At 40.8% G+C, this 25,906-nt stretch overlaps 1 protein-coding gene across 1 annotated transcript in view; it reads left to right on the plus strand.

Moving 5' to 3' along the window:
- The window catches only part of LOC139765787 (glutamate receptor ionotropic, kainate glr-3-like), an 84,343-nt gene that overhangs the window by 38,401 nt on the left and 20,036 nt on the right, over positions 1-25,906 (plus strand). The window contains exons 4-7 of the mRNA XM_071693581.1: positions 9,180-9,397; positions 14,634-14,785; positions 16,773-16,883; positions 17,305-17,465. Coding sequence (XP_071549682.1) covers positions 9,180-9,397; positions 14,634-14,785; positions 16,773-16,883; positions 17,305-17,465 — 642 coding nt within the window. The remainder of the gene's footprint in view (positions 1-9,179; positions 9,398-14,633; positions 14,786-16,772; positions 16,884-17,304; positions 17,466-25,906) is intronic.

Genomic DNA, 25,906 nt, shown 5'->3' on the forward strand with positions numbered 1-25,906 from the left:
AATAACCTTGCTCTTATTCACATTTACTCTTAACTTTCTTGTTCCACACACTTTACCAAACTCAGTCACCAGCTTCTGCAGTTTCTCACATGAATCAGCCACCAGCGCTGTATCATCAGCGAACAACAACTGACTCACTTCCCAAGCTCTCTCATCCCCAACAGACTTCATACTTGCCCCTCTTTCCAAAACTCTTGCATTTACCTCCCAAACAACCCCATCCATAAACAAATTAAACAACCATGGAGACATCACACACCCCTGCCGCAAACCTACATTCACTGAGAACCAATCACTTTCCTCTCTTCCTACACGTACACATGCCTTACATCCTCGATAAAAACTTTTCACTGCTTCTAACAACTTTCCTCCCACACCATATATTCTTAATACCTTCCACAGAGCATCTCTATCAACTCTATCATATGCCTTCTCCAGATCCATAAATGCTACATACAAATCCATTTGCTTTTCTAAGTATTTCTCACATACATTCTTCAAAGCAAACACCTGATCCACACATCCTCTACCACTTCTGAAATCACTCTGCTCTTCCCCAATCTGATGCTCTGTACATGCCTTCACCCTCTCAATCAATACCCTCCCATATAATTCACTAGGAATACTCAACAAACTTATACCTCTGTAATTTGAGCACTCACTCTTATCTCCTTTGCCTTTGTACAATGGCTCTATGCACGCATTCCGCCAATCCTCAGGCACCTCACCATGAATCATACATATATTAAATAACCTTACCAACCAGTCAACAATACAGTCACCCCTTTTTTTTATAAATTCCACTGCAATACCATCCAAACCTGCTGCCTTGCCGGCTTTCATCTTCCGCAAAGCTTTCACTACCTCTTCTCTGTTTACTAAATAATTTTCCCTAACCCTCTCACTTTGCACACCACCTCGAAGAAAAGACCCTATATCTGCCACTCTATCATCAAACATTTTCAACAAACCTTCAAAATACTCACTCCATCTCCTTCTCACATCACCACTACTTGCTATCACCTCCCCATTAGCCCCCTTCACTGTAGCTCCAACCTGTTCCCTTGTCTTACGCACTTTATTTACCTCCTTCCTAAACATCTTTTTATCCTCCCTAAAATTTAATGATACTCTCTCACCCTATCTCTCATTTGAACCCTTTTTTACCTCTTCATTTACTATACTCTGTCGCTGTCTCTCGCGCTAGCGAAGTAGCGCAAGTAAACAGACGAAAGAATGTCCCAACCCACCCACATACACATGCATAGATATGCACGTCCAACCACTCACATATACATACCTATACATTTCAAAGTATATATACATAAACGTACACGGACATATACACATATACACATGTACATAATTCATACTTGCTGCCTTCATTTAATCCCGTCGCCACCCCACCACACATGAAATGATAACCCCCTTCCCCCGCATGTGCGCGAGGTACCACTAGGAAGAGACAACAATGGCCACATTCGTTCACACTTAGTGTCTAGCTGTCATGTATAATGCATCGAAACCACAGCTCGCTTTCCACATCTAGGCCCCAAAAATATTTCCATAGTTTACCCCAGACGCTTCATATGCCCTGGTTCAATCGATTGACAGCACGTCGACCCCGGTATACAACATCGTTCCAATTCACTCTATTCCTTGCACGCCTTTCACCCTCCTGCATGTTCAGGCCCTGATCGCTTAAAAATTTTTCAACTCCATCCTTCCACCTCCAATTTGGTCTCCCACTCCTCCTCATTCCCTCCACCTCTGGCACATATATCCTCTTGGTCAATCTTTCCTCACTCATTCTCTCCATGTGGCCAAAACATTTCAGAACACCCTCTTCTGCTCTCTCAACCACACTCTTTTTATTACTACACATCTCTTTTACCCTCTCATTACTTACTCGATCAAACCACCTCACACCACATTGTCATCAAACATCTCATTTCCAACACATCCACCCTCCTCCGCACAACTGTATCTATAGCCCACGTCTCGAAACCATATAACATTGTTGGAACCACTATTCCTTCAAACATACCCATTTTTGCTTTCCGAGATAATGTTCTCGCTTTCCACACATTTTCAACGCACCCAAAACTTTCGGCCATGAATCACCCTGTGACTCACTTCCGCTTCCATGGTTCCATCCGCTGCCAAATCCACTCCCACATATCTAAAACACTTCACTTCCTCCAGTTTTTCTCCATTCAAACTTACCTCCCACTTGACTTGTGCCTCAACCCTACTGTACCTAATAACCTTGCTCTTATTCGTATTCACTCTCAGCTTTCTTTTCTCACAAACTTTACCAAACTCAGTTACCAGCTTCTGCAGTTTCCCACCCGAATCAGCCACCAGCGCTGTATCATCAGTGAACAACAAATGACTCACTTCCCAAGCCCTCCCATCCACAACAGACTGCATGTTTGCCTCTCTCTCCAAAACTCTTCCATACTCCTCTCTAACAACCCCATCCATAAACAAATTAAACAGCAATGGAGACATCAAGCCCCTTACCGCAAACCGACATTCACTGAGAACCAGTCACTTTCCTCTCTTCCTACTCGTATACATGCCTTACATCTTTGATAAAAACTTTTCACTGGTTGTAACAACTTGCCTCCCACACTATATATTCTTAATACCTTCCACAGAGCATCTCCATCAACTCTATCATATACCTTCTCCATATATATATATATATATATATATATATATATATATATATATATATATATATATATATATATATATATATATATATATATATATATATATATATATATATATATATATATATATATATATATATATATATATATATATATATATATATATATATATCCCTGGGGATAGGGGATTAAGAATACTTCCCACGTATTCCCTGCGTGTCGTAGAAGGCGACTAAAAGGGGAGGGAGCGGGGTGCTGGAAATCCTCCCCTCTCGTTTTTTTTTTTTTTTAATTTTCCAAAAGAAAGAACAGGGGGCCAGGTGAGGATATTCCAAAAAGGCCCAGTCCTCTGTTCCTAACGCTACCTCGCTAACGCGGGAAATGGCGAATAGTTTAAAAATATATATATATATATATATATATATATATATATATTATCCTTGGGGATAGGGGAGAAAGAACACTTCCCACGTATTCCCTGCGTGTCGTAGAAGGCGACTAAAAGGGGAGGGAGCGGGGGGCTGGAAATCCTCCCCTCTCAATTTTTTTTAATTTTCCAAAAGAAGGAACAGAGAAGGGGGCCAGGTGAGGATATTCCCTCAGTGGCCCAGTTCTCTGTTCTTAACGCTACCTCGCTAACGCGGGAAATGGCGAATAGTTTGAAAAAAAAAAAAAAAAAATATATATATATATATATATATATATATATATATATATATATATATATATATATATATATATATATATATATATATATATGTATATATATATATATATATATATATATATATATATATATATATATATATATATATATATTCATATATATATATATGTGTGGTTCAGGTGTTTGCTTTGAACAATGTATGTGAGAAATACTTAGAAAAGCAAATGGATTTGTATGTAGCATTTATGGATCTGGAGAAGGCATATGATAGAGTTGATAGAGATGCTATGTGGAAGGTATTAAGAATATATGGTGTGGGAGGCAAATTGTTAGAAGCAGTGAAAAGTTTTTATCGAGGATGTAAGGCATGTGTACGTGTAGGAAGAGAGAAAAGTGACTGGTTCTCAGTGTATGTAGGTTTGCGGCAGGGGTGTGTGATGTCTCCATGGTTGTTTAATTTGTTTATGGACGGGGTTGTTAGGGAGGTGAATGCAAGAGTTTTGGAAAGAGGGGCAAGTATGAAGTCTGTTGGGGATGAGAGAGCTTGGGAAGTGAGTCAGTTGTTGGTCTCTGATGATACAGCGCTGGTGGCTGATTCATGTGAGAAACTGCAGAAGCTGGTGACTGAGTTTGGTAAAGTGTGTGAAAGAAGAAAGTTAAGAGTAAATGTGAATAAGAGCAAGGTTATTAGGTACAGTAGGGTTGAGGGTCAAGTCAATTGGGAGGTGAGTTTGATTGGAGAAAAACTGGAGGAAGTGAAGTGTTTTAGATATCTGGGAGTGGATCTGGCAGCGGATGGAACCATGGAAGCGGAAGTGGATCATAGGGTGGGGGAGGGGCCGAAAATTCTGGGAGCCTTGAAGAATGTGTGGAAGTCGAGAACATTATCTCGGAAAGCAAAAATGGGTATGTTTGAAGGAATAGTGGTTCCAACAATGTTGTATGGTTGCGAGGCGTGAGCTATGGATAGAGTTGTGCGCAGGAGGATGGATGTGCTGGAAATGAGATGTTTGAGGACAATGTGTGGTGTGAGGTGGTTTGATCGAGTAAGTAACGTAAGGGTAAGAGAGATGTGTGGAAATAAAAAGAGCGTGGTTGAGAGAGCAGAAGAGGGTGTTTTGAAATGGTTTGGGCACATGGAGAGAATGAGTGAGGAAAGATTGACCAAGAGGATATATGTGTCGGAGGTGGAGGGAACGAGGAGAAGAGGGAGACCAAATTGGAGGTGGAAAGATGGAGTGAAAAAGATTTTGTGTGATCGGGGCCTGAACATGCAGGAGGGTGAAAGGACGGCAAGGAATAGAGTGAATTGGAGCGATGTGGTATACCGGGGTTGACGTGCTGTCAGTGGATTGAATCAGGGCATGTGAAGCGTCTGGGGTAAACCATGGAAAGCTGTGTAGGTATGTATATTTGCGTGTGTGGACGTATGTATATACATGTGTATGGGGGTGGGTTGGGCCATTTCTTTCGTCTGTTTCCTTGTGCTACCGCGCAAACGCGGGAGACAGCGACAAAGAAAAAAATATATATATATATATATATATATATATATATATATATATATATATATATATATATATATATATATATATATATATATATATATATATTCCTACCAAAGGGCTTCCTAGCTTCGTCTCTTCGATGTATATCAACTGACTGTGTCAGTTGATATACTTGTGTCGCCCCTGATGATGTGATTATTACACGAAAGTGCACTTGGGAAATTTTTGTGTTTCATTTCCCCGTGGACTCATAGGAATATCTTGATCACGCGCATAATTGTGATCCTTTCCAATATATATATATATATATATATATATATATATATATATATATATATATATATATATATATATATATATATATATATATATATATATATATATATATATATATATATATATATATATATATATGTGCGTGTGTGTGTGTGTGTGGATGTAATCAAGATGAGAAAAAAGGAGAGATAGGTATTATGTTTGAGGAAGGGAACCTGGATGTTTTGGCTCTGATTGAAACGAAGCTCAATGGTAAAGGGGGAGAGTGGTTTGGGAATGTCTTGGGAGTAAAGTCAGGGGTTAGTGAGAGGACGAGAGCAAGGGAAGGAGTAGCACTACTCTTGAAACAGGAGTGGTGGGAGGACGTGATAGAGTGTAAGAAAGTAAACTCTAGATTGATGGTTGATGGAGAGAGATGGGTGATTATTGGTGCATATGCACCTTGGCATGAGAAGAAAGATCATGAGAGGCAAGCGTTTTGCTGACAGCTGAATGAGTGCTTTAGTGGTTGTGATGCATGAGACCGGGTTATAGTGATGGGTGATTTGAATGCAAAGGTGAGTAATGTGGCACTTGAGAGAATAATTGGTATACATGGGGTGTTCAGTGTTGTAAATGGAAATGGTGACGATCTTGTAGATTTATGTGCTGAAAAAGGACTGGTGATTGGGAATACCTGGTTTAAAAAGAGAGATATACATAAGTATACGTATGTAAGTAGGAGAGATGGCCAGAGAGCGTTATTGGATTATGTGTTAATTGATAGGCGCGCGAAAGAGAGACTTTTGGATGTTAATGTGCTGAAAGGTGCAACTGGAGGGATGTCTGATCATTATCTTGTGGAGGCGAAGGTGATGATTTGTTGAGGTTTTCAGAAGAGAAGAGAGAGTAATGGGGTGAAGAGAGTGGTGAGAGTAAGTGAGCTTTGGAAGGAGACATGTGTGATGAAGTACCAGGAGAGACTGAGTTCGGAATGGTAAAAGGTGAGAACAAAGGAGGAAAGGGGAGTGGGGGAGGAATGGGATGTATTTAGGGAAGTAGTGATGGCTTGCGTAAAGGATGCTTGTGGCATGAGAAGCGTGGGAGGTGGGCAAATTAGAAAGGGTAGTGAGTGGTGGGATGAAGAAGTAAGATTATTAATGATAGGGAAGAGAGAGGCATTCGGACGATTTTTGCAGGGAAATAATGTAAATGAGTGGAAGATGTATAAAAGAAAGGGCAGGAGGTCAAGAGAAACGTGCAAGAGGTGAAAAAGAGGGCAAACGAGAGTTGGGGTGAGAGAGTATTATTACTTTTTAGGGAGAATAAAAAGATGTTTTGGAAGGAGGTAAATAAAGTGCGTAAGACAAGAGAACAAATGGGAACTTCAGTGAAGGGGGCTAATGGGGAGGTGATAACAAGTAGTGGTGATGTGAGAAGGAGATGGTGTGAGTATTTTGAAGGTTTGTTGAAAGTGTTTGATGATAGAGTGGCAGATATAGGGTGTTTTGATCGAGGTGGTGTTCAAAGTGAGAGGGTTAGGGAAAATGATTTGGTAAACAGAGAAGAGGTAGTAAAAGCTTTGCGGAAGATGAAAGCCAGCAAGGCAGCAGGTTTGGATGTTATCGCTGTGGAATTTATTAAAAAAGGGGTGACTATAATGTTGACTGGTTGGTAAGGTTATTTAATGTATGTATGATTCATGGTGAGGTGCCTGAGGATTGGCGGAATACGTGCATAGTGCCTTTGTACAAAGGCTAAGGGGACATAGGTGGGTGTTCAAATTACAGAGGTATAAGTTTGTTGAGTATTCCTGGTAAATTATATCGGAGGGTATTGATTGAGAGGTTGAAGGCATGTACAGAGCATCAGATAGGGGAAGAACAGTGTGGTTTCAGAAGTGGTAGAGGATGTGTGGATCAGGTGTTCGCTTTGACGAATGTATGTGAGAAGTACTTAGAAAAGCAAATGGATCTGTATGTAGCATTTATGGATCTGGAGAAGGCATATGATAGAGTTGATAGAGATGCTCTGTTGAAGTTATTAAGAATATATGATGTGGGAGGCAAGTTGTTAGAAGCAGCGAAAAGTTTTCATCGAGGATATAAGGCATGTGTACGTGTAGGAAGAGAGGAAAGTGATTGGTTTTCAGTGAATGTAGGTTTGCGGCAGGGGTGTGTGATGTCTCCATGGTTGTTTAATTCGTATATGGATGGGCTGGGTAGGGAGGTGAATGCAAGAGTTTTGGAAAGAGGGGCAAGTATGCAGTATGTTGTGGATGAGAGAGCTTGGGAAGTGAGTCAGTTGTTGCTCGCTGATGATACAGCGCTGGTGGCTGATTTATGTGAGAAACTGCAAAAGTTGGTGACTGAGTTTGGTAAAGTGTGTGAAAGGAGAAAGTTGAGAGTAAATACGATTAAGAGCAAGGTTATTAGGTACATTAGGGTTGAGGGTCAAGGCAATTAGGAGGTACGTTTGAATGGAGAAAAACTGGAGGAAGTGACATGTTTTAGATATCTGGGAGTTCATTTGGCAGCGGATGGAACCATGGAAGCGGAAGTGAATCATAGTGTGGGGGAGGAGACGAAAATTCTGGGACCGTTGAAGAATGTGTGGAAGTCGAGAACATTATCTCGGAAAGCAAAAATGGGTATGTTTGAAGGAATAGTGGTTCCAACAATGTTGTATGGTTGCGAGGCATGGGTTATGGATAGAGTTGTGCGCAGGAGGGTGGATGTGCTGGAAATGAGATGTTTGAGGACAATATGTGGTGTGAGGTGGTTTGATCGAGTTAGTAATGATAGGGTAAGAGAGATGTTTGGTAATAAAATGAGTGTGGTTGAGAGAGCAGAAGAGGGTGTTTTGAAATGGTTTGGGCACATGGAGAGAATGAGTGAGGAAAGATTGACTAAGAGGATATATGTGTCGGAGGTGGAGGGAACGAGGAGAAGAGAGAGACCAAATTGGAGGTGGAAAGATGGAGTGAAAAAGATTTTGAGTGATCGGGGCCTGAACATGCAGGAGGGGGAAAGGCGTGCAAGGAATAGAGTGAATTGGAACGATGTGGTATACCGGGGTCGACGGGCTGTCAATGGACTGAACCAGGGCATGTGAAGCGTCTGGGGTAAACCATGGAAAGTTGTGTGGGGCCTGGATGTGTAAAGGGAGCTGTAGTTTCGGTGCATTATTATATGACAGCTAGAGACTGAGTGTGAACGAATGTGGCCTTTGTTGTCTTTTCCTAGCGTTACCTCACACACATGAGGGGGATGGGACTGTTATTTCATGTGTGGCGAGGTGGCGATGGGAATTAAGAAAGGCAGACAGTATGAATTATGTACAAGTGTATATATGTATATGTCTGTGTGTATATATATATATGTATACCTTGAGATGTATAGGTATGTATATTTTGCGTGTGTGGACGTGTATGTATATACATGTGTATGTGGGTGGGTTGGGCCATTCTTTCATCGGTTTCCTTGCGCTACCTCGCAAACACGGGAGAGAACGACAAAGCAAAATAAGTAAATATATAAATAAATAATATATATATATATATATATATATATATATATATATATATATATATATATATATATATATATATATGTATATATATATATATATATATATATATATATATATATATATATATATATATATATATATATATATATATATATATATATATATATATATTAATTTTTGTAACATATTTGTCGAACAGAAGACTTTATCAGAGTAACTGCGTAAAATACTAATATACAAGTGTATGTATCCCCACCGGACGTCGGCGAGGTAGTACTATGTTGCAGGGATGTATAGGCTTGTATGCACACAATTTTAATAATGAGCAATTGATATGTACTGTATATACACCTTAACATAAAAGAAGTAACCTAATATATTGGCCACGCCATTGCGGAGGATGAATATCTGGACTGACTTCTGCATGAAGGATTAGAATATATGCGCTCGTCTCCGAACGGCCTATGATTGCACCATGGCTAGGATCGCTAACCGCTACACCACGTCCATGCTCATGTTCCTCCATCCCGCTAACAGGCAGTGAGTGGCTGCCCCAGAGGGACGGGGGTCGCCTCATAGTGACTACGTGGCTGCTGGCGTCCCTAGTGTTCATGACCTCCTACAGCGGCATCCTGACAGCCATGTTGACGGTTCCTCGAGTTACAATTAAGATTGATTCTTTGGCCGACCTTGTCACGCAGTCCGCCCTGCCTTGGCGAATTGAAGCAGGTGTTGTTATGTTGACGTATCTTAAGGTTAGTCTTATGTAATCAAAAGTCAGACTAAGTGTGCATCTTGGTTGTACGTAAGACTAGTATTATGTGTAGTTGAAAATGAAAGCGTGTTATGATAGAAGTGTAACTGTTGTGTTTGTTTACCTGGTAGCGAGAGGAGGGAAGAAGAGAAGCGGATTATTATTGGGAGAATATGAGTCAATAGGTCAACAACGTTAATGCAAGCGATCGAGTTTTAGTGATGTGGCAGTCGAGAGTATAAGTGGCTTGCATGGAGTACCGAGTGTAAAGAAAATGATGAACTGTTCGTTGAGTTGTGCTGAAACATGTCCCGTGATGGGTAAAGCCTGGGTTGCAAAAAGGTCAGCATAAGTGGGATAAAGTTACAGGTGAACGGGTTAATATTGGATTACATACTTCCTGATCGGCGTGCCAAGTGAAACTCCTGGATGTTCTGCGTGGGACAGCAGGGAGACGTTAAAGAGTCATTACACACTCAGTTAGGTCATTACCTGCAGAAAATACTGACTTGTCAAGATATGGAAGCTGTGGTATAGGTTTAAAAAGAAAGTATATACTACTTTATTTACATAACTGAAGACACAACTTACGTCCTACAATCAAGTACATTGCTACGTGGGGAAAACGTTTTACAACGTAATGAAATGAAAGATAAAGATGTACTATCACCACTGAATGAAATAAAAGTAAATGAAAACAGCAGGCCCAGGTGACTTTTATCTGAGGACAATGAAAGAGACGAAATTGAGAGTTAATATCTTGGCTGCTCTTTTCAATAAGTCTTTTGCTACGAAAAATGTTCCAGAGGAATGGAAATTTATCGAAGTAACAACGACATTTAAAAGGCCATAAATCACCACCGTAAAATTATTCTTCAAGTAGCTTAACGTTGGTAAGCTAGTGGAAAGTGTCATTGGGGATGCGGGTGAAAACCATTCAGAGGAACCAATACTATACAAACGACTTTTAGTACAGTTTTGATTATCATATCTGGTGATCTGTCCACCACAACATATGCAGCGACAGTTATCTCTCAACCGAGGTCCTTCAAACCTCTCCAATTTCCATATGTGCCCAGTTCGCCTATTTCCTCTAGGTCGCTCTTTCTGCGGTTCCTGTAATGTAACTCTCCTGTGTGAGGCCGATATTTCCCACACAAAAAGCTTTAACCAGAAACCTTAGATTGACGTCCTTACCTAAAGCAGCTCCATTCTCAGGTCGTCACTTGCCTTCCCTGGTTTATTATGGGAAAAGCCATATAGTTCCCAGCCTCCTCTTGCTTCACTGTACTGGTCAGCAAGTTATACCATTCCCTCTGTAACACAAGGCTTATGTTAACAGTCATGTATACTTCCCTTTATCCAAGTTTGATCATTTCTCTAAATGACTCCGCATCCTCATCAAAACTGTGAGGCCGACCCACCCGACTCATGTCCGATGAACTTCGTTTCTGTCGATAACCTTTTGCCGTAAGGTCGAACCTCACCATCACTGCTTCCTCTACGGTGTGGGAGAACGTATTCTGCGTCACCCACACGACAGTATGATTATAATGCCTTACCTGGCAATATAGAACTCAAGACTGTGGTCCACTTTTCTTTCTCTAAACCCTATAATGTGACATTATCTTATATCGAAGGTGCGTATGAATCCATGTAATCTGACTGCTGAAATTTTTGTACTTGCACTCTGTCCTCCCGACACTGCTCTCCAAATGTACCCTTATCATCACCCTTATCTTCTCCCTTGTGTAACAATACTTGCAATTTCATAAGCTCTGTCTTCTCTCTGACTGATTCCTGCTGTGCAGATCACTTTATCCTGTTTCAAACTTGTTCTCTCTCAGCAAATGTCCGATTTTCTCAACAAACGCCAAAAGAGTAACACAAATGACATTTTCATACCTCAGCAAACTTACCAAAGTCCATGATCTTCCTAGCTGCTCCTATGTATAGAGTAGCATAAAGAACGAACATAGAGTTTAGAAAGCTATAAACTGTATTATAGGAAAGGAAATATTAAGTAATCTGGAATCATTTCCGCTTCACCTTAGCAGTAAAGTTGACCATCCTGGTAGGGATGGTTTCAGTCATGGCAAAGTAACCAATATCAGTACCACACTCAGGAATGAATTTTTCAGGGTGATCAGTCAGTTCTGTATGTTTTCGCTCAGTCTGAAGGGGTAGCAAAAGAGTCAAAACTATACCTGACAAATCTAATAAATCACTCATGAAAAAAAGAATATTGACAAAATCTAAAGCACTAAGTCTCATCGTAAACCCACAGTTAACAGGATCTACATGTTGACAGGACACGAACAAATTAGTAGGGACTGAGTCTACGTCGACTCCTATGCATCCATCCTCTGTATGGAATAATATAATCAGGAGATGTGACTTGCGTAACGGAGGCATATGGACTTCCAACACAAAGAAGGTTGATCTGGGTTCCATATAAAGCTCCCAGCCGATCTTATGAGTCCTCACCCTATTCTCTCACGATCCCGGCGCAGTCCTCGAGAGACCTCATTCTCTCCTCCACTAGGTTACCATAGACCACCGTCGACTGAGGAGCATCACGTCTTCACACTAGCAACTTAAGACAGATCACGGGACTCCTCAACACCTCTGGTCATGGGAAATCAAAAGCCTCGCCAAAGATACACAATTGTTAACCACAGTTTTTCACTATTCTGTAACTACCTTAAATGTTTGTAGTTCAGGATAATCATGCAAAACACTCCTCCAAAACTTATAATCTAACAACTTGACAATTTGCTTTACAACCTATAATGACAATCATTATCACCATTTTCTTTATCATAATTAATCACCGTCTTCCGCGTCAGCTAAGTAGCGCAAGGAAACAGATGAGGAATGGCCCAACCCACCCACATACACATGTATATACATACACGTCCATACATGCACATTTACATATATATATATACATTTCAACATATACATACATATACATACACAGACATATACATATATACACATGTATATATTCAAACGTGCTGCTTTCATCCATTCTCGTCGCCACCCCGACACACATGAAATAGCATCCCAACCCCCTTCCAGCGAGGTAGCGCCAGAAAAAGACAAAAAAGGCTAAATTCGTTCACATTCAGTCTCTAGCTGTCACGTATAATGCACCAAAACTACAGCTCCCCCTCCACATCCAGTCCCAAAAGACCTTTCTATGGTTTACCCCAGACGCTTCACATGCTCTGGTTCAACCCCTTGACAGCACGTCGACCACGGTGTACCAGATCGTTCCAATTCAATCTGTTCCTTGCACGCCTTTCACCCTCCTGTATGTTCAGGGCCCCGATCGCTCAAAATCTTTTTCACTCCATCCTCCCACCCCTAATTTGGTCTCCCGCTTCTTCTTGCTCCTTCCACCTCTGACACATATAACCTTTTTGTCAATCTTTCCTCACTCATTCTCTCCATGTGACCAAACCATTTCAACACTCTTCTGCTCTCTCAACCACACTTTTTTTTATCACCACACATTTCTCTTACCATTTCATTACTTACTAGATCAAACCACCTCACACCACATATCGTCCTCAAACATTTCATTTCCAACACATCCACCCTCCTCCGTACAACCCTATCCACAGCCTATGCCTTGCAATCATATAACATTGTTGGAGCCATTATTCCTTCAAACATGCCCATTTTTGCTCTCCGAGATAACTAACAGTCATAATCGAAGAAATTTCTTACAAACCACATTAACCTAATAGTACAACATTAACAATTACAATTAATCGGTGAAGCAAAAGATACGTAGAACTTTGTTACAAGCATATGAGAACTAAGATATTGAAGTAAACGTTGTGCAGCTGGAAAAGTCTGTCTCATCGTACCTAGGCCAGTGTTGCAACCACTCATGCATATCCAAACTGCGTGTAGCCTACATACTGTGAATGTTCACAACATCGAGAAGATACGAGAAGATCACAATCCTGGAGCCCATGGTGACCTAGTGTCTGAGTCTCTGTTGTGGACTTGTTTCTGTCTACCTCTGGTCTTCAACACCTTAATTTTCGACTTTCGTCTTCCACATCTCAACGTCGTTACATATGGCGCACATCAGCCGGCAGCCATATCAGTCCCCCTGACTGACTCGGCACTTGTGTACCTAAGCGGTTGTGGCGTCAGGGATCACTGAAATTGCTAGCTAGGCATTTTCACTGCTATGTCGCTAGTTAACTTGTTGCAATCCATTATTGTAAACGCTGACATACATGTGGCTTCATACGTCGCACTTCTACGACATCGGACAGATGTCTTAACTTTACTGCATTTTATGATACTCCCGTACCACTCTTAAACTGGCATACAGACATAGGAGATAGTAGCGGAATCGTCATGTTTCAGTATGCGATATTACTGGAAGTAACACATGGTCAGTCTCTTAATAAACCATCAGTTCTGATTCATGAACGGAAGGAGTGATGTATTTCGTGACAGACCACTAGATAGTAATGTAAAAAAGAGTACAGACGAGGGTGGGTATTCCACGAATAGAATACCTGAGGTCATATGAGGTGTGAAGTGAGTTGATCGAGTAAGAAACGACAGCGAGAGAAAGTAGTGGAAACATAAAGGTAAGGTTGTGAGAGAGATGAAGAGGGTGACTTAAAATGGTTTCGATATATGGAGAAGATGACTCAGGATACGTGTTAGAAGTGGAGGGAATGAGGAGGTGAGATTGTAGACGAGAGGGAAGGACGTAATGGAGAATGTGTTAGGTTGTCGGGGCCTGAACATGCAGGAGGGTGTGAGGCGTGGATGGGATACAACGAACTGGAGTGAAGTAGTATACAAGGGCCAACGTGCTGTCATTGGGCTGAACCAAGGCATATGAAGCTGTTAAGAGAAACAACGAAAAGGTCTTTAGGGTTTTGCTGTGGATACAAGGTTTTAGTTTCGGTGGATTATGCATGACAGCTTGAGAGTCAATTTGTACAAAGGAGGCCGATACTCGTCTCTTTCTGGCGCTACTTTGCTGACGGTGAAAAAGAGAAACATTAATGAAAAATAATACCTCTAGTCTACTCAACTTAATTCTGTCAAAATTGTCTCAAAATTCACATCATTATTTAGCTGATAAGACCTTGAAAAACTAGGTCTCTTGACAGACATGAAGAAAGAAATTTCAATCTTTTTCCATTGACTCTAAACCACGATCTGTTACCAATAATTGCACGAATTTCAAGGAGTCGAAGGACGAGGTGCGTCAGAAGGCCTACAGAGAGATGGGTCCGACCATCGTCGCTTGCTTGTCGGAGCGCCAGGCCATCGCTGACGGCAAGTTCGCTGCCATCTGCGACGAGACCACCATGATGAAAGCCATGGCTGTAGACTTCAGGTATGTGAGCGGTGACCACCATGATGAAAGCCATGGCTGTAGACTTCAGGTATGTGAGCGGTGACCACCATGATGAAAGCCATGGCTGTAGACTTCAGGTATGTGAGCGGTGACCACCATGATGAAAGCCATGGCTGTAGACTTCAGGTATGTGAGCGATGACCACCATGATGAAAGCCATGGCTGTAGACTTCAGGTATGTGAGCGGTGATCACCATGATGAAAGCCATGGCTGTAGACTTCAGGTAGTGACTGAAGGACATTTCCTGAAGATCCTTTTATGCGTGTTTGCGTTGAGTTTAAGACTTCGTTTTAATCTTTTCTTCCATTAGTTGTGTGATACTGTGTTTCAGACCGTTAACTGGTGCTCAAAAGTAATGCAGATATCAATACGGGTTTGTAATTACCTTGATGTATTTACTTATCTATACCTCCTGGACATCATCTCTTGAACTTGCTCTACCATCGTATAGCTTCTTAAGCTTATGTACGATGTTCTCTTTCATATTTTCATTATTCATCTTATCCTCTTCATCCACCACTCTTATCCTGTAAAAGTAGCCTTTTATATCTTTTTAAAAGAAGTTTCCTACACGATTTCATGTTGGGTCATATATCAAATTATCCTTTTCTCTTCTCTCTTTCATGGTCGACAAATTGATGACCTTTAGTCTCTCACTGTATCTCAGCTGTCGTAATTTTGGCACCATCTTTGCTGCCCTCACCTGGACCATTTCTATTAGCTCTTTGAACATTTTCTTAGTGCTTTAAGCAAACTTGGGAAAGTTTTAGTTCTGGTCAAGTTTAGGGTGGAATAGATTGCTAAATGATACTGTCTCTGTTCCTGAACGCGGTTCTGATACTTGCCAGCAGACAGTTTGTCTCCCATTATCTTTCTCCTGAGGCGGGGCTCAAGTGACAGGTTAGGTAAAATGCCCCTTTGCAAGTCCCTATGACATACAGACTCCCGCAAATTATATACTACTAGATGATATTCTTATCGAGACTTTTCTAATTTTTTCCACTGTGTCCTACTTTCATTATTATGTCTAGGTCCTGTTGTGAGCTGATGCAGTTCTCATCACATTTTTGTTCTCTTATGACCTTGGCATCATCTACAAACGTATCCAGAAAGGAATCCAGCCTTTCTGATTGGTCATTTACATAATCCAAGAAGAGCAACAGTCGCGACACGCCACTGGTGATCCATTCCATCTCGAGAAGGCTCTTCTGAAATACATCCTGTAATCTCTCTCACGAAGATCATTTTCTGTCCATTCGACCACCCACTCACTCCTGCCTGTTATACTGTTATATAGCTCTTGTACCAACTTTCTATGTAGCATGTCGACAGCATCAAATGCTTCTTGACGATCGGGATACACAGTCCACCCAACCTTCGCTAAGTCTGAGCCGTTGGTTACACACACACACACACCCTCTTTCCCTGAACTTATGTTGTCAGGGTTATAATGTATTCCTTTATGAAAATGATTTTGAACATATTCATATTCCTGAACATCTCTACATCACACTCGACATCTATTCCTTATGAACCACCTTACTCAGATCAGCTATTACTGGCAGTCTGTTCTTGATGAAGTAATCCAATCATTGCTGTCTTCAAGCTCTCAAATGTTGACTGGCTGGTGTCTCTCCCATGGCTTCAAAGTATATTCTTAAGCTTCTCACTTTCTTACATTTTTTACTGAATCAAATCTCTCTTTTTTCCAACCTTTCTTCTGTATTTGAAGCTGGAGCTGCTTTGGTGTTCACTTCTTCATTATCATTTTCACAGAACCTTCTAAGACACAGACCTCTTACCATGTCCACTGGACTCCTGAGTGTTAGGTAACAAGGGAAACTGAAAGAATCTAGTTTTCTCAACTCCAGTAACTTCGAGAAACTCTCTTTCAGGAGAAAAAATGTACATCAGGTCAGGTACACGAGCTTACTTACAAAATTTACAAATCCCTACTGCTCACAGCACCAGTGGTCAGTGTCACCTGTACATGACACGGGAGAAGGTGAGGAGCAACGCCATGATGAGTCTGGCCTTCAAGAAGGACTCCCAGTACCTCGCCACAGCCAATCATCTGTAAGGTTCATGATTTAGTACCTGGTGGTCTAGTATGCAGTCTTAATTGTTAAATATTGCTTTTGATTCTTACGTTAAACACTTTGTTATAATTTCTATTGAAGCCTTACAAAAAATCTTGTTACTCAGTTTAAACAGTTTATTCATATTTTTCGGTAATTATGAAGGCTTCTTGTGAGTTCTCTTTATGTCTTGTGCGGTATTTATCACACCGCTACGTGTTTACTTCACAATGATGTCTTTATCCTGATACATCAAATTTTTGGTATTTGCTGAATCTAAGAATATCGAGTTGTCTGATATTTCATTCGTACATCTATTTACATGAAATATTTTCTTTAATGCCATTTATAGAATTTCATTTAATTCATTAAATTTCTAAAGTAAGTATCTCTCTTACTGCTCGTGTATCCATGTGTAGGGTGCGGGTGTTGCTGGAGTCAGGACTGTGGGACAAGTGGCTGGGGGACCAGCTGGCCAACTCCTCCCACTGCCTCCGCCACCCAAGGCTGGACCGCAGAGATGGTATCCAGCCACTCAACATGGAGGCTTTCACCGGTCCCCTCCTCGTTCTCTTCGCAGGTCAGCAGCCTAACCACTGATTTCGTCCTTAGTGTCTTGATCAGAAGTACGGTTCCCTTGCTATATATATGTAACGTAATCCTTGTGGCATAGCTAATGACGGAATGATTTTAGGAATACTGCCCATGACTGGCACCGGGAACACTTTCTTCAGTGAGGCGTTCAATCTTGTTCATAGAGTATTGAACCTTCACTTCCGGGATGGAGTTCAATTCAAAAATTTGCTGCAGCATTTTTACATATTATCTGATATGTTTACGAAGGATGACTACACCTGAACGAACTGAGCGATGCGCTTTTTGGTGGGCTTCTTGATTGCACGAGGACATTTTGGTCAAATATTGTGGCAGGCTTGGAGCAGACCTCTCCCCCTCTGTGAATACTTCACGAAGCAAATCTCAGTAGCATACCAAACTACTGCATGGTAATGCAAGGAGTAAGCGTAACATGTTATTAGTGATAGAGAAAATAGCACTGAAAGAATATTGTAATATGATTCGTATTTCTGATTCTTTGTTAACTGTCAAAAATACAGATTCTCTCGTCGAATACGCACTTCCTGGGTACGTTTTTTTTTTTTTCCAGTTTTCGGGGAAATGGAGTAGGTTACTGTGGCTTGCTCTTTGTTAAAGCTCATTCTAATTCTATGCTGAAAAATGTTGCAGTTGATGATAACGAAATGATCTTCGTAAAAATCAAAGACGAGCTTCAATAGGTCTCGTCTATAGGCCACTCATGCATCAGGCCTCAGAGGAAGATTAAAGACTTTATGATCACTAAGCAGAAATCTGTAATGAGCAAAATTCTTTCATAGTCGATGTTAACATACCGGTACTTAGGTTGTGAGAGTCCACTATCAGTGGCTGTGGACGCAGACCTAACCGACATTTGCTTGATGGCTCCTTAATGCAATTAGTTGAGAAGTTACATGCGGAAAGAACATACAAGATTTAGTATTAGTCACAAATGAAGTTCTTGTTAATGATACTGAAGTTTGCGAAAGGTAGGTACAAGTGATCGCCGACAAATTACTTTTGAGGTGACTTTCAGCTTTGCATATATCGTTAGTCAACAAGAAATTGACTTGCAATTTTAACGATCTTCGCACATAGCTTGGCGGGCAAATCTGGGCCGATTATCGTCACTGAAATGGTGTGATCGACGTTCCGAAAAGTTTCAGTAAAACTTTCAAAGTAGTGGAGAGAGAATATGCGCCTTTGCGTAGATGATCTTTTTTTTTTTCAAATGGAACCAAATTGATGGGACGATGAAATAAAGAAGTGCCTATCTTCTTCGTAAGCAGCATGTAAGAAAGTCAAGCACACCAGTAAGTTTCATGACTCAGAATATCATGTAAATAAGGCCATAGAAAGTAAGAGACTTATATCTATTTCAAAGTAAACGCCAGTATAAAGGGTATATAGCAGAGAGTAGCAGGAGACTCGCAGGGTTTGTATAATTATATTAGAAGCAAAAGAATCATAACTCAGTCAACTGTTTCCTTCATTCCAAGACAAGAAAAGTCACGGGAAAAGATATCGTATAATTATTTTGTTTTTTGTTTTTTTGTACAGCTAATAAGCGGAAAAGGTCTGCAACATAGTAATATAAAAGTTTTTGATATGCGAATTGCATCAAACACAGGAAAATGAGAGAACAAAAAGGTTCAAAAGTAAGTTTACCCTTGATAGCTACTTTCAATAAGTCATTTGCTACGTGGAAAGCTCTAGAAGAATGGAAGCTTGTCGTGTAACACTGATGTTTTAGAAAGGATATAAGTCACTGCTCGGAAATTATCGTCCAATCAACATAGCGTCTAAAGTTGGAAAACTCAAGGAAACCATCATTCGGGACAAAATTGTAAAGCAATATAAGACCATCACTTAATAAAAGATTCTCAACATAGTTTTTGACGAAATCTCTTATGTCTGAGAAACATGTGTGATGAGGTAAAGTAATTGATGTCATCAATTTTGATTCTCAAATAACATTCGATGAATTTCCCCATCAAAAGTTAGCATCAAAAATTGAGTCACATGGTATTGATAGCGTTGTATATCATTGGTCAGGAAACTGGTTGACCAGCAGCAGACAAACAGCTGTGATTAATGGTCAGCCCTCAGAACGGTTAGACGTGATAAGCGGCGTGCTACAGGGACCACACATTAATGATAATGAAAATGAGTTACATAGTAAGATATCGATATTCGCAGATCATACAAAGTTGGTAAATAAATCTGAAAGTGGAAATGAAACGTCTGCAGCTTTGAAATGATATAGAGAAATTGATGGACTCATTTCATAAGTGACAAATGAATTTTGATATCGTTCAGTACGGTTTTACAATTCGTTAAGAAAATGAGAAGACAAGCTACAGTATGAATTCTGTTGATCTACAAAAGGTAAATGGGGAAAAAGAACTGGATGTATTGTTCTATGATGACTTAAACACAAGAAAGCAGTGCACAAAAGCAGTGAAAAGGGCGAGAGAAAGTTTTGGATTCATTGGTAGGGCTTTAGAATTTAAGTCCAGAGAAAACATATTGACTCATTATAATTCAATAGTGTTTCCCCGCTTTGAATATTAGCTTTTAGTCGCGTTACTTACGAGAAGACAAACAGAAAGGTTGAAAATAGTTCCATAGAAATGTTTAATGATAACTTTGATAAATATTTCGCTTTGGGGTGTATATGGGGTGTTCAGTGCTGTGAATGAAAATGGTGAAGAGCTTGTAGATTATGTGCTGAAAAAGGACTGGTGATTGGGAATACCTGGTTTGAAAAGAGAGATATACATAAGTATACGTATGCAAGTAGGAGAGATGGCCGGAGAGCGTTATTGGATTACGTGTTAATTGATAGTCACCAGAAAGAGAGACTTTTGGATGTTAATATGCTGAGAGGTGCAACTGGAGGGATGCCTGATCATTATCTTGTGGAGGCGAAGGTCAAGATTATTTGAGGTTTTCAGAAAAGAAGAGAGAATGTTGAGGTAAAGAGAATGGTGAGAGTAAGTGGGCTTGGGAAGGAGACTTGTTTGAGGAAGGACCAGGAGAGACTGAGTAAAGAATGGAAAAAGGTGAGAACAAAGGACGTAAGGCGAGTGGGGGAGGAATGGAATGTATTTAGGTAAGCCGTGATGGCTTGTGCAAAAGAAGCTTTTGGTATGAGAAGCGTATGAGGTGGGTAGATTAAAAGGGTAGTGAGTGGTGGGACGAGGAAGTAAGATTATTAGTGAAAGAGAAGAGAGAGGCATTTGGACGATTTTTGTAGGGAAATATGCAAATGATTGGGAGAAGTATAAACGAAAGAGACAGGAGGTCAAGAGAAAGGTGCAAGAGGCAAAAAAGAGGGCAAATGAGAGTTAGGGTGAGGGAGTATCATCAAATTTTAGGGAGAATAAAAAGATGCTTTGGAAGGAGGAAAATAAAGTGCGTAAGACAAGGGAACAAATGGGAACATTAGTGAAGGGGGCTAATGGAGAGGTGATAACAAGTAGTGGTGATGTGAGAGGAAGGAATGAGTATTTTGAAGGTTTGTTGAATGAGTTTGATGATAGAGTGGCAAATGTAGGGTGTTTTGGTAGAGGTGGTGTGCAAAGTGAGAGGGTTAGGAAGAATGATTTGGTAAACAGAGAAGGGGTAGTAAAAGCGTCTCGGAAGATGAAAGCAGGCAAGGCTAGGATGGTATTGCAGTGGAATATATTAAAAAAGGGGCTGACTGTATTGTTGACTGGTTGGTAAGGATATCTAATGTATGTATGATTCATGGTGAGGTGCCTGAAGACTGGCGGAATGCTTGCATAGTGCCAGTGTACAAAGTCAAAAGGGATAAGAGTGAGTGCTCAAATTACAGAGGTATAAGTTTGTTGAGTATTCGTGGGGAATTATATGGGAGGGTATTGACTGAGAGGGTGAAGGCATGTACAGAGCATCAGATTGGGGAAGAGCAAAGTGGTTTCAGAAGTGGTAGAGGATGTGTGGATAAGCTGTTTACTTTGAAAAATGGATGTGAGAAATACTTAGAAAAGCAAGTGGATTTGTATGTAGCATTTAGGGATCTGGAGAAGGCATATGATAGATTTGATAGAGATGTTCTGTGGAAGGTATTAAGAATATATAGTGAGGAAGGTAAGTAGTTAGGAGCAGTAAAAAGTTTTTATCAAGGATGTAAGGCTTGTGTACGTGTAGGAAGGGAAGAAAGTGATTGGTTATCAGTTTGCAGCAGGGTGCGTTATGTCTCCATGGTTGTTTAGTTTGTTTATGGATGGGGTTGTTAGGGAGGTGAATGCAAGAGTTTTCGAGAGAGGGGCAAACATGTAGTCTGTTGTAGATGAGAGAGCTTGGGAAGTGAGTCAGTAGTTGTCCGCTGATGATACAGCGTTGGTGGCTGACTCGGGTGAGAAACTGCAGAAGCAGGTGACTGAGTTTGGTAAGTGTGTGAAAGAAGAAAGCTGAGAGTGAATGTACATAAGAGCAAGGATATTAGGTACAGTAGGGTTGAGGGACAAGTCAATTGGAAGGTAAGTTTCAATGGAGAATAACTGGATGAAGTGAAATGTTTTAGATATGTGGGAGTGTATTTGGCAGCGAATGGAACCGTGGAAGCGGAGGTGAATCATTGGGTGGGGGAGGGGGCGAAAGTTCTGGGAGCGTTGAGAAATGTGTGGAAGTCGGGAACGTTATCTTGGAAAGCAAAAATGGGTGTGTTTGAAGGAATAGTGATTCCAACAATGTTATATGGCTGCAAGGCTTAGGCTATAGATAGAGGTGGAGGGTGGATTTGCTGGAAAAGAGATGTTTGACAACAATATATGGTTTGAGGTGGTATGATCGAGTAAGTAATGAAAGGGTAAAAGAGATGTGTGGTAAAAAAGAGAGTGTGGTTGAGAGCGTAGAAGAGGGTGTTTTGAAATGGTTTGGTCACATGGAGAGAGTGAGTAAGGAAAGATTGACAAAAAGGATATATGTGTCAGAGGTGGAGGGAAAGAGGAGAAGTGGGAGACCAAATATGAGGTGGAAAGATGGAGTGAAAAAGATTTTGAGTGATCGGGGCCTGAACATGCAGGAGGATGAAAGGCGTGCAAGGAATAGAATGAAATTGGGACGATGTGTTATACCGGGGTCGACGTGCTGTCAATGGATTGAACCAGGGCAAGCGTCTGGGATAAACCATAGAAAGTTTTGTAGGGCCTGGATGTGGAAAGGGAGCTGTGGTTTCGGTGCAATATATATGACAGCTAGAGACTGAGTGTGAACGAATGTGGCCTTTGTTTTCTTTTCCTAGCGCTACCTCGTGCTACCTCGTCTGTATCCTTGCGGTACCTCTCTAACGCGGGAGACTGGGACAAAGTATAATAAAAAATGATAAAAAAATAATGATATATATATATATATATATATATATATATATATATATATATATATATATATATATATATATATATATATATATCATGTGTCGTAGAAGGCGACTAAAGGGGACGAAAGAGGAGGGCTAGAAACCTTCCCCTCTTTGTATTTTAGCTTTCTAAAAGGGGAAACAGAAGAAGGAGTCACGCGAGAAGTACTCATCCTCCTCGAAGGCCCATATTGGGGTTTGTAAATATGTCTGGATGTAATCAAGATGAGAAAAAAGGAGAGATTGGTAGTATGTTTAAGGAAAGGAACCTGGATGTTTTGGCTCGGAGTGAGTGAAACGAAGCTCAGGGAAAAAGGGGAAGAGTGGTATGCGTATGTTTTAGGAGTAAATTCAGAGGTTGGTGAGAGGAGAAGAGCAAGGGAAAGTGTAGCACTACTCCTGGAATAGAAGTGGTGGGAATATGTGATAGGGTGTAAGAAAGTAAACTCTAGATTGATATGGGTAAAACTGAAAGTGGATGGAGAGAGATGGGTGCATATGCACCTGGGCATGAGAAGAAAGATCATGAGAGGCAAGTGTTTTGGGAGCAGCTGGGTGAGTGTGTTAGTAGTTTTGAAGCACGAGACCGGGTTAAATTGATGGGTGATTTGAATACAAAGGTGAGTAATGTGGCAAATGAGGAATCAATTGGTGTACACGGGGTGGTCAGTGTTGTTAATGGAAATGGTGAAGAGCTTGTAGATTTACGTTCTGGAAAAGGACTGGTGATTGGGAATACCTGGTTTGAAAAGAGATATACATAATTACACGTATGGAAGTAGGAGAGATTGCCAGAGAGCGTTATTGGATTTCGTGTTAATTGATAGACGCGTGAAAGAGACGTTTGGATGTTGAAGTGCTGAGGATGCAACTGGAGGGATGTCTGATCATTATCTTGTAGAGGTGAAGGTCAAGTTTTCTAGAGGCTTTCAGAAAAGAAGAGAGAATGTTTGGGTAAAGAGAGTGGTGAGCATAAGTGAGCTTGGGAAGGAGACTTGTGTGAGGAAATACTAGGAAAGACTGAGTACAGAATGGAAAAAGGTAAGAAGAAAAGACGTAAGGGGAGTGGGGGAGGAATGGGATGTATTTAGAGAAGTATTGATGGCTTGGTCAAAAGATGCTTGTGGCATGAGAGGTGTGGGAGGTGGGCAGATTAGAATGGGTAGTGAGATGTGGGATGAAGAAATACGATTATTAGTGAAAGAGAAGAGTGGCATTTAGGCGATTTTTGCAGGGAAATAATGCAAATGACTGGGAGATGTATAAAAGAGAAAGATGCAAGAGGTGAAAAAGAGGGCAAATGAGAGTTGGGGTGAGAGAGTATCATTAAGTTTTAGGGAGAATATATAGAGGTTTTGGAAGGAGGTAAATAAAGTGCGTAAGACAAGAGAACAAATGGGAACATCAGTGAAGGGGGCTGGTTGGGAGGTGATAACAAGTAGTGGTGATGTCAGAAGGAGATGGAGTGAGTATTTTGAGGGTTTTTTGAATGTGTTTAATGATAGAGTGTCAGATATAGAATGTTTTGGTTGAGGTGGTGAGAGGGTTAGGGAGAATGATTTGGGAAACACAGAAGAGGTAGTAAAAGCTTTGCAGAAGATGAAAGCCGGCAAGGCAGTGGGTTTGGATATCATTGCAGTGGAATCTATTTAAAAATGTGGTGACTGTGTTGTTGACTGGTTGGTAAGGTTATCTAATGTATGTATGACTGATGGTGAGGTGCCTGACGATTGGCGGAATGCTTGCATAGTGCCATTGTACAAAGGCAAAGGGGATAAAGGTGAGAGTTCAAATCACAGAGGTATAAGTTTGTTGAGTATTCTTGGGAAATTATGTGGGAGGGTATTGATTGAGAGGATGAAGGCATATACAGAGCATCAGATTGGGGAAGAGCAGTGTGGTTTCAGAAATGGTAGGGATGTGTGGATCAAGTGTTTGCTTTGAAAAATGTATTTGAGAAATACTTAGAAAAACAAATGGATTTGTATGTAGCATTTATGGATCTGGAGAGGGATTATGATAGAGTTGATAGAGATGCTCTGTGGAAGGTATTAAGAGTATATGGTGTGGGACGTAAGTTGTTAGAAGCAGTGAAAATTTTTTATCGAGGATTTGAGGCATGTGTACGAGTAGGAAGAGAGGAAAGTGATTGGTTCTCAGTGAATGTCGCTTTGCGGCAGGGGTGAGTGATCTCTTCATGGTTGTCTAATTTGTTTATGGATGGGGTTGTTAGGGAGGTGAATGCAAGAGTTTTGGAAAGAGGGGCAAGCATGCAGTCTGTTGTGGATAAGAGAGCTTGGGAAGTGAGTCAGTTGTTGTTCGCTGATGATACAGCGCTGGTGGCTTATTCGGATGAGAAACTGCAGAAACTGGTGACTGAGTTTGGTAAAGTGTGTGAAAGAAGAAAGCTGAGAATAAATGTGAATAAGAGCAAGGTTATTAGGTACAATAGGGTTGAGAGTCAATTCAATTGGGAGATACTTTTGAATGGAGAAAAACTGGAGGATATGAAGGGTTTTAGATATCTGGCAGTGAATTTGGCAACAGATGAAACCATGGAAGCAGATGTAAGTCGTAGGGTGCGGGAGGGGGCGAAAGTTCTGAGGGGGATGAAAAATTTTGGAAGGCGAAAACGTTATCTCGGAAAGTAAAAAAGGGTATGTTTGAAGGATTAGTGGTTCCGATAATGTTATATAGTTGCGAGGCGCAGGCTATAGATACATTTGTGCGGAGGAGGGTGGATGTGTTGGAAATGAGATATTTTTTGGAAAATATGTTGTGTGAGGTATTTTGATCGAGTAAGTAATGAAAGGGTAAGAGAGATGTGTGGTAATAAAAAGAGTGTGATTGGGAGAGTACAAGAGGGTGTTTTGAAATGGTTTGGTCACATGGAGAGAATGAATGAGGAAAGATTAACAAAGAGGATATATGTGTCTGAGGTGAAGGGAGCAAGGAGAAGTGTGAGACCAAATCAGAGGTGGAAAGATGGAGTGAAAAAGATTTTGAGTGATCGGGGCCTGATCATACAGGAGGGTGCAAGC

This window comes from Panulirus ornatus, chromosome 56 (genome assembly GCF_036320965.1).
Source record: "Panulirus ornatus isolate Po-2019 chromosome 56, ASM3632096v1, whole genome shotgun sequence".
Lineage (NCBI taxonomy): Eukaryota > Metazoa > Arthropoda > Malacostraca > Decapoda > Palinuridae > Panulirus > Panulirus ornatus.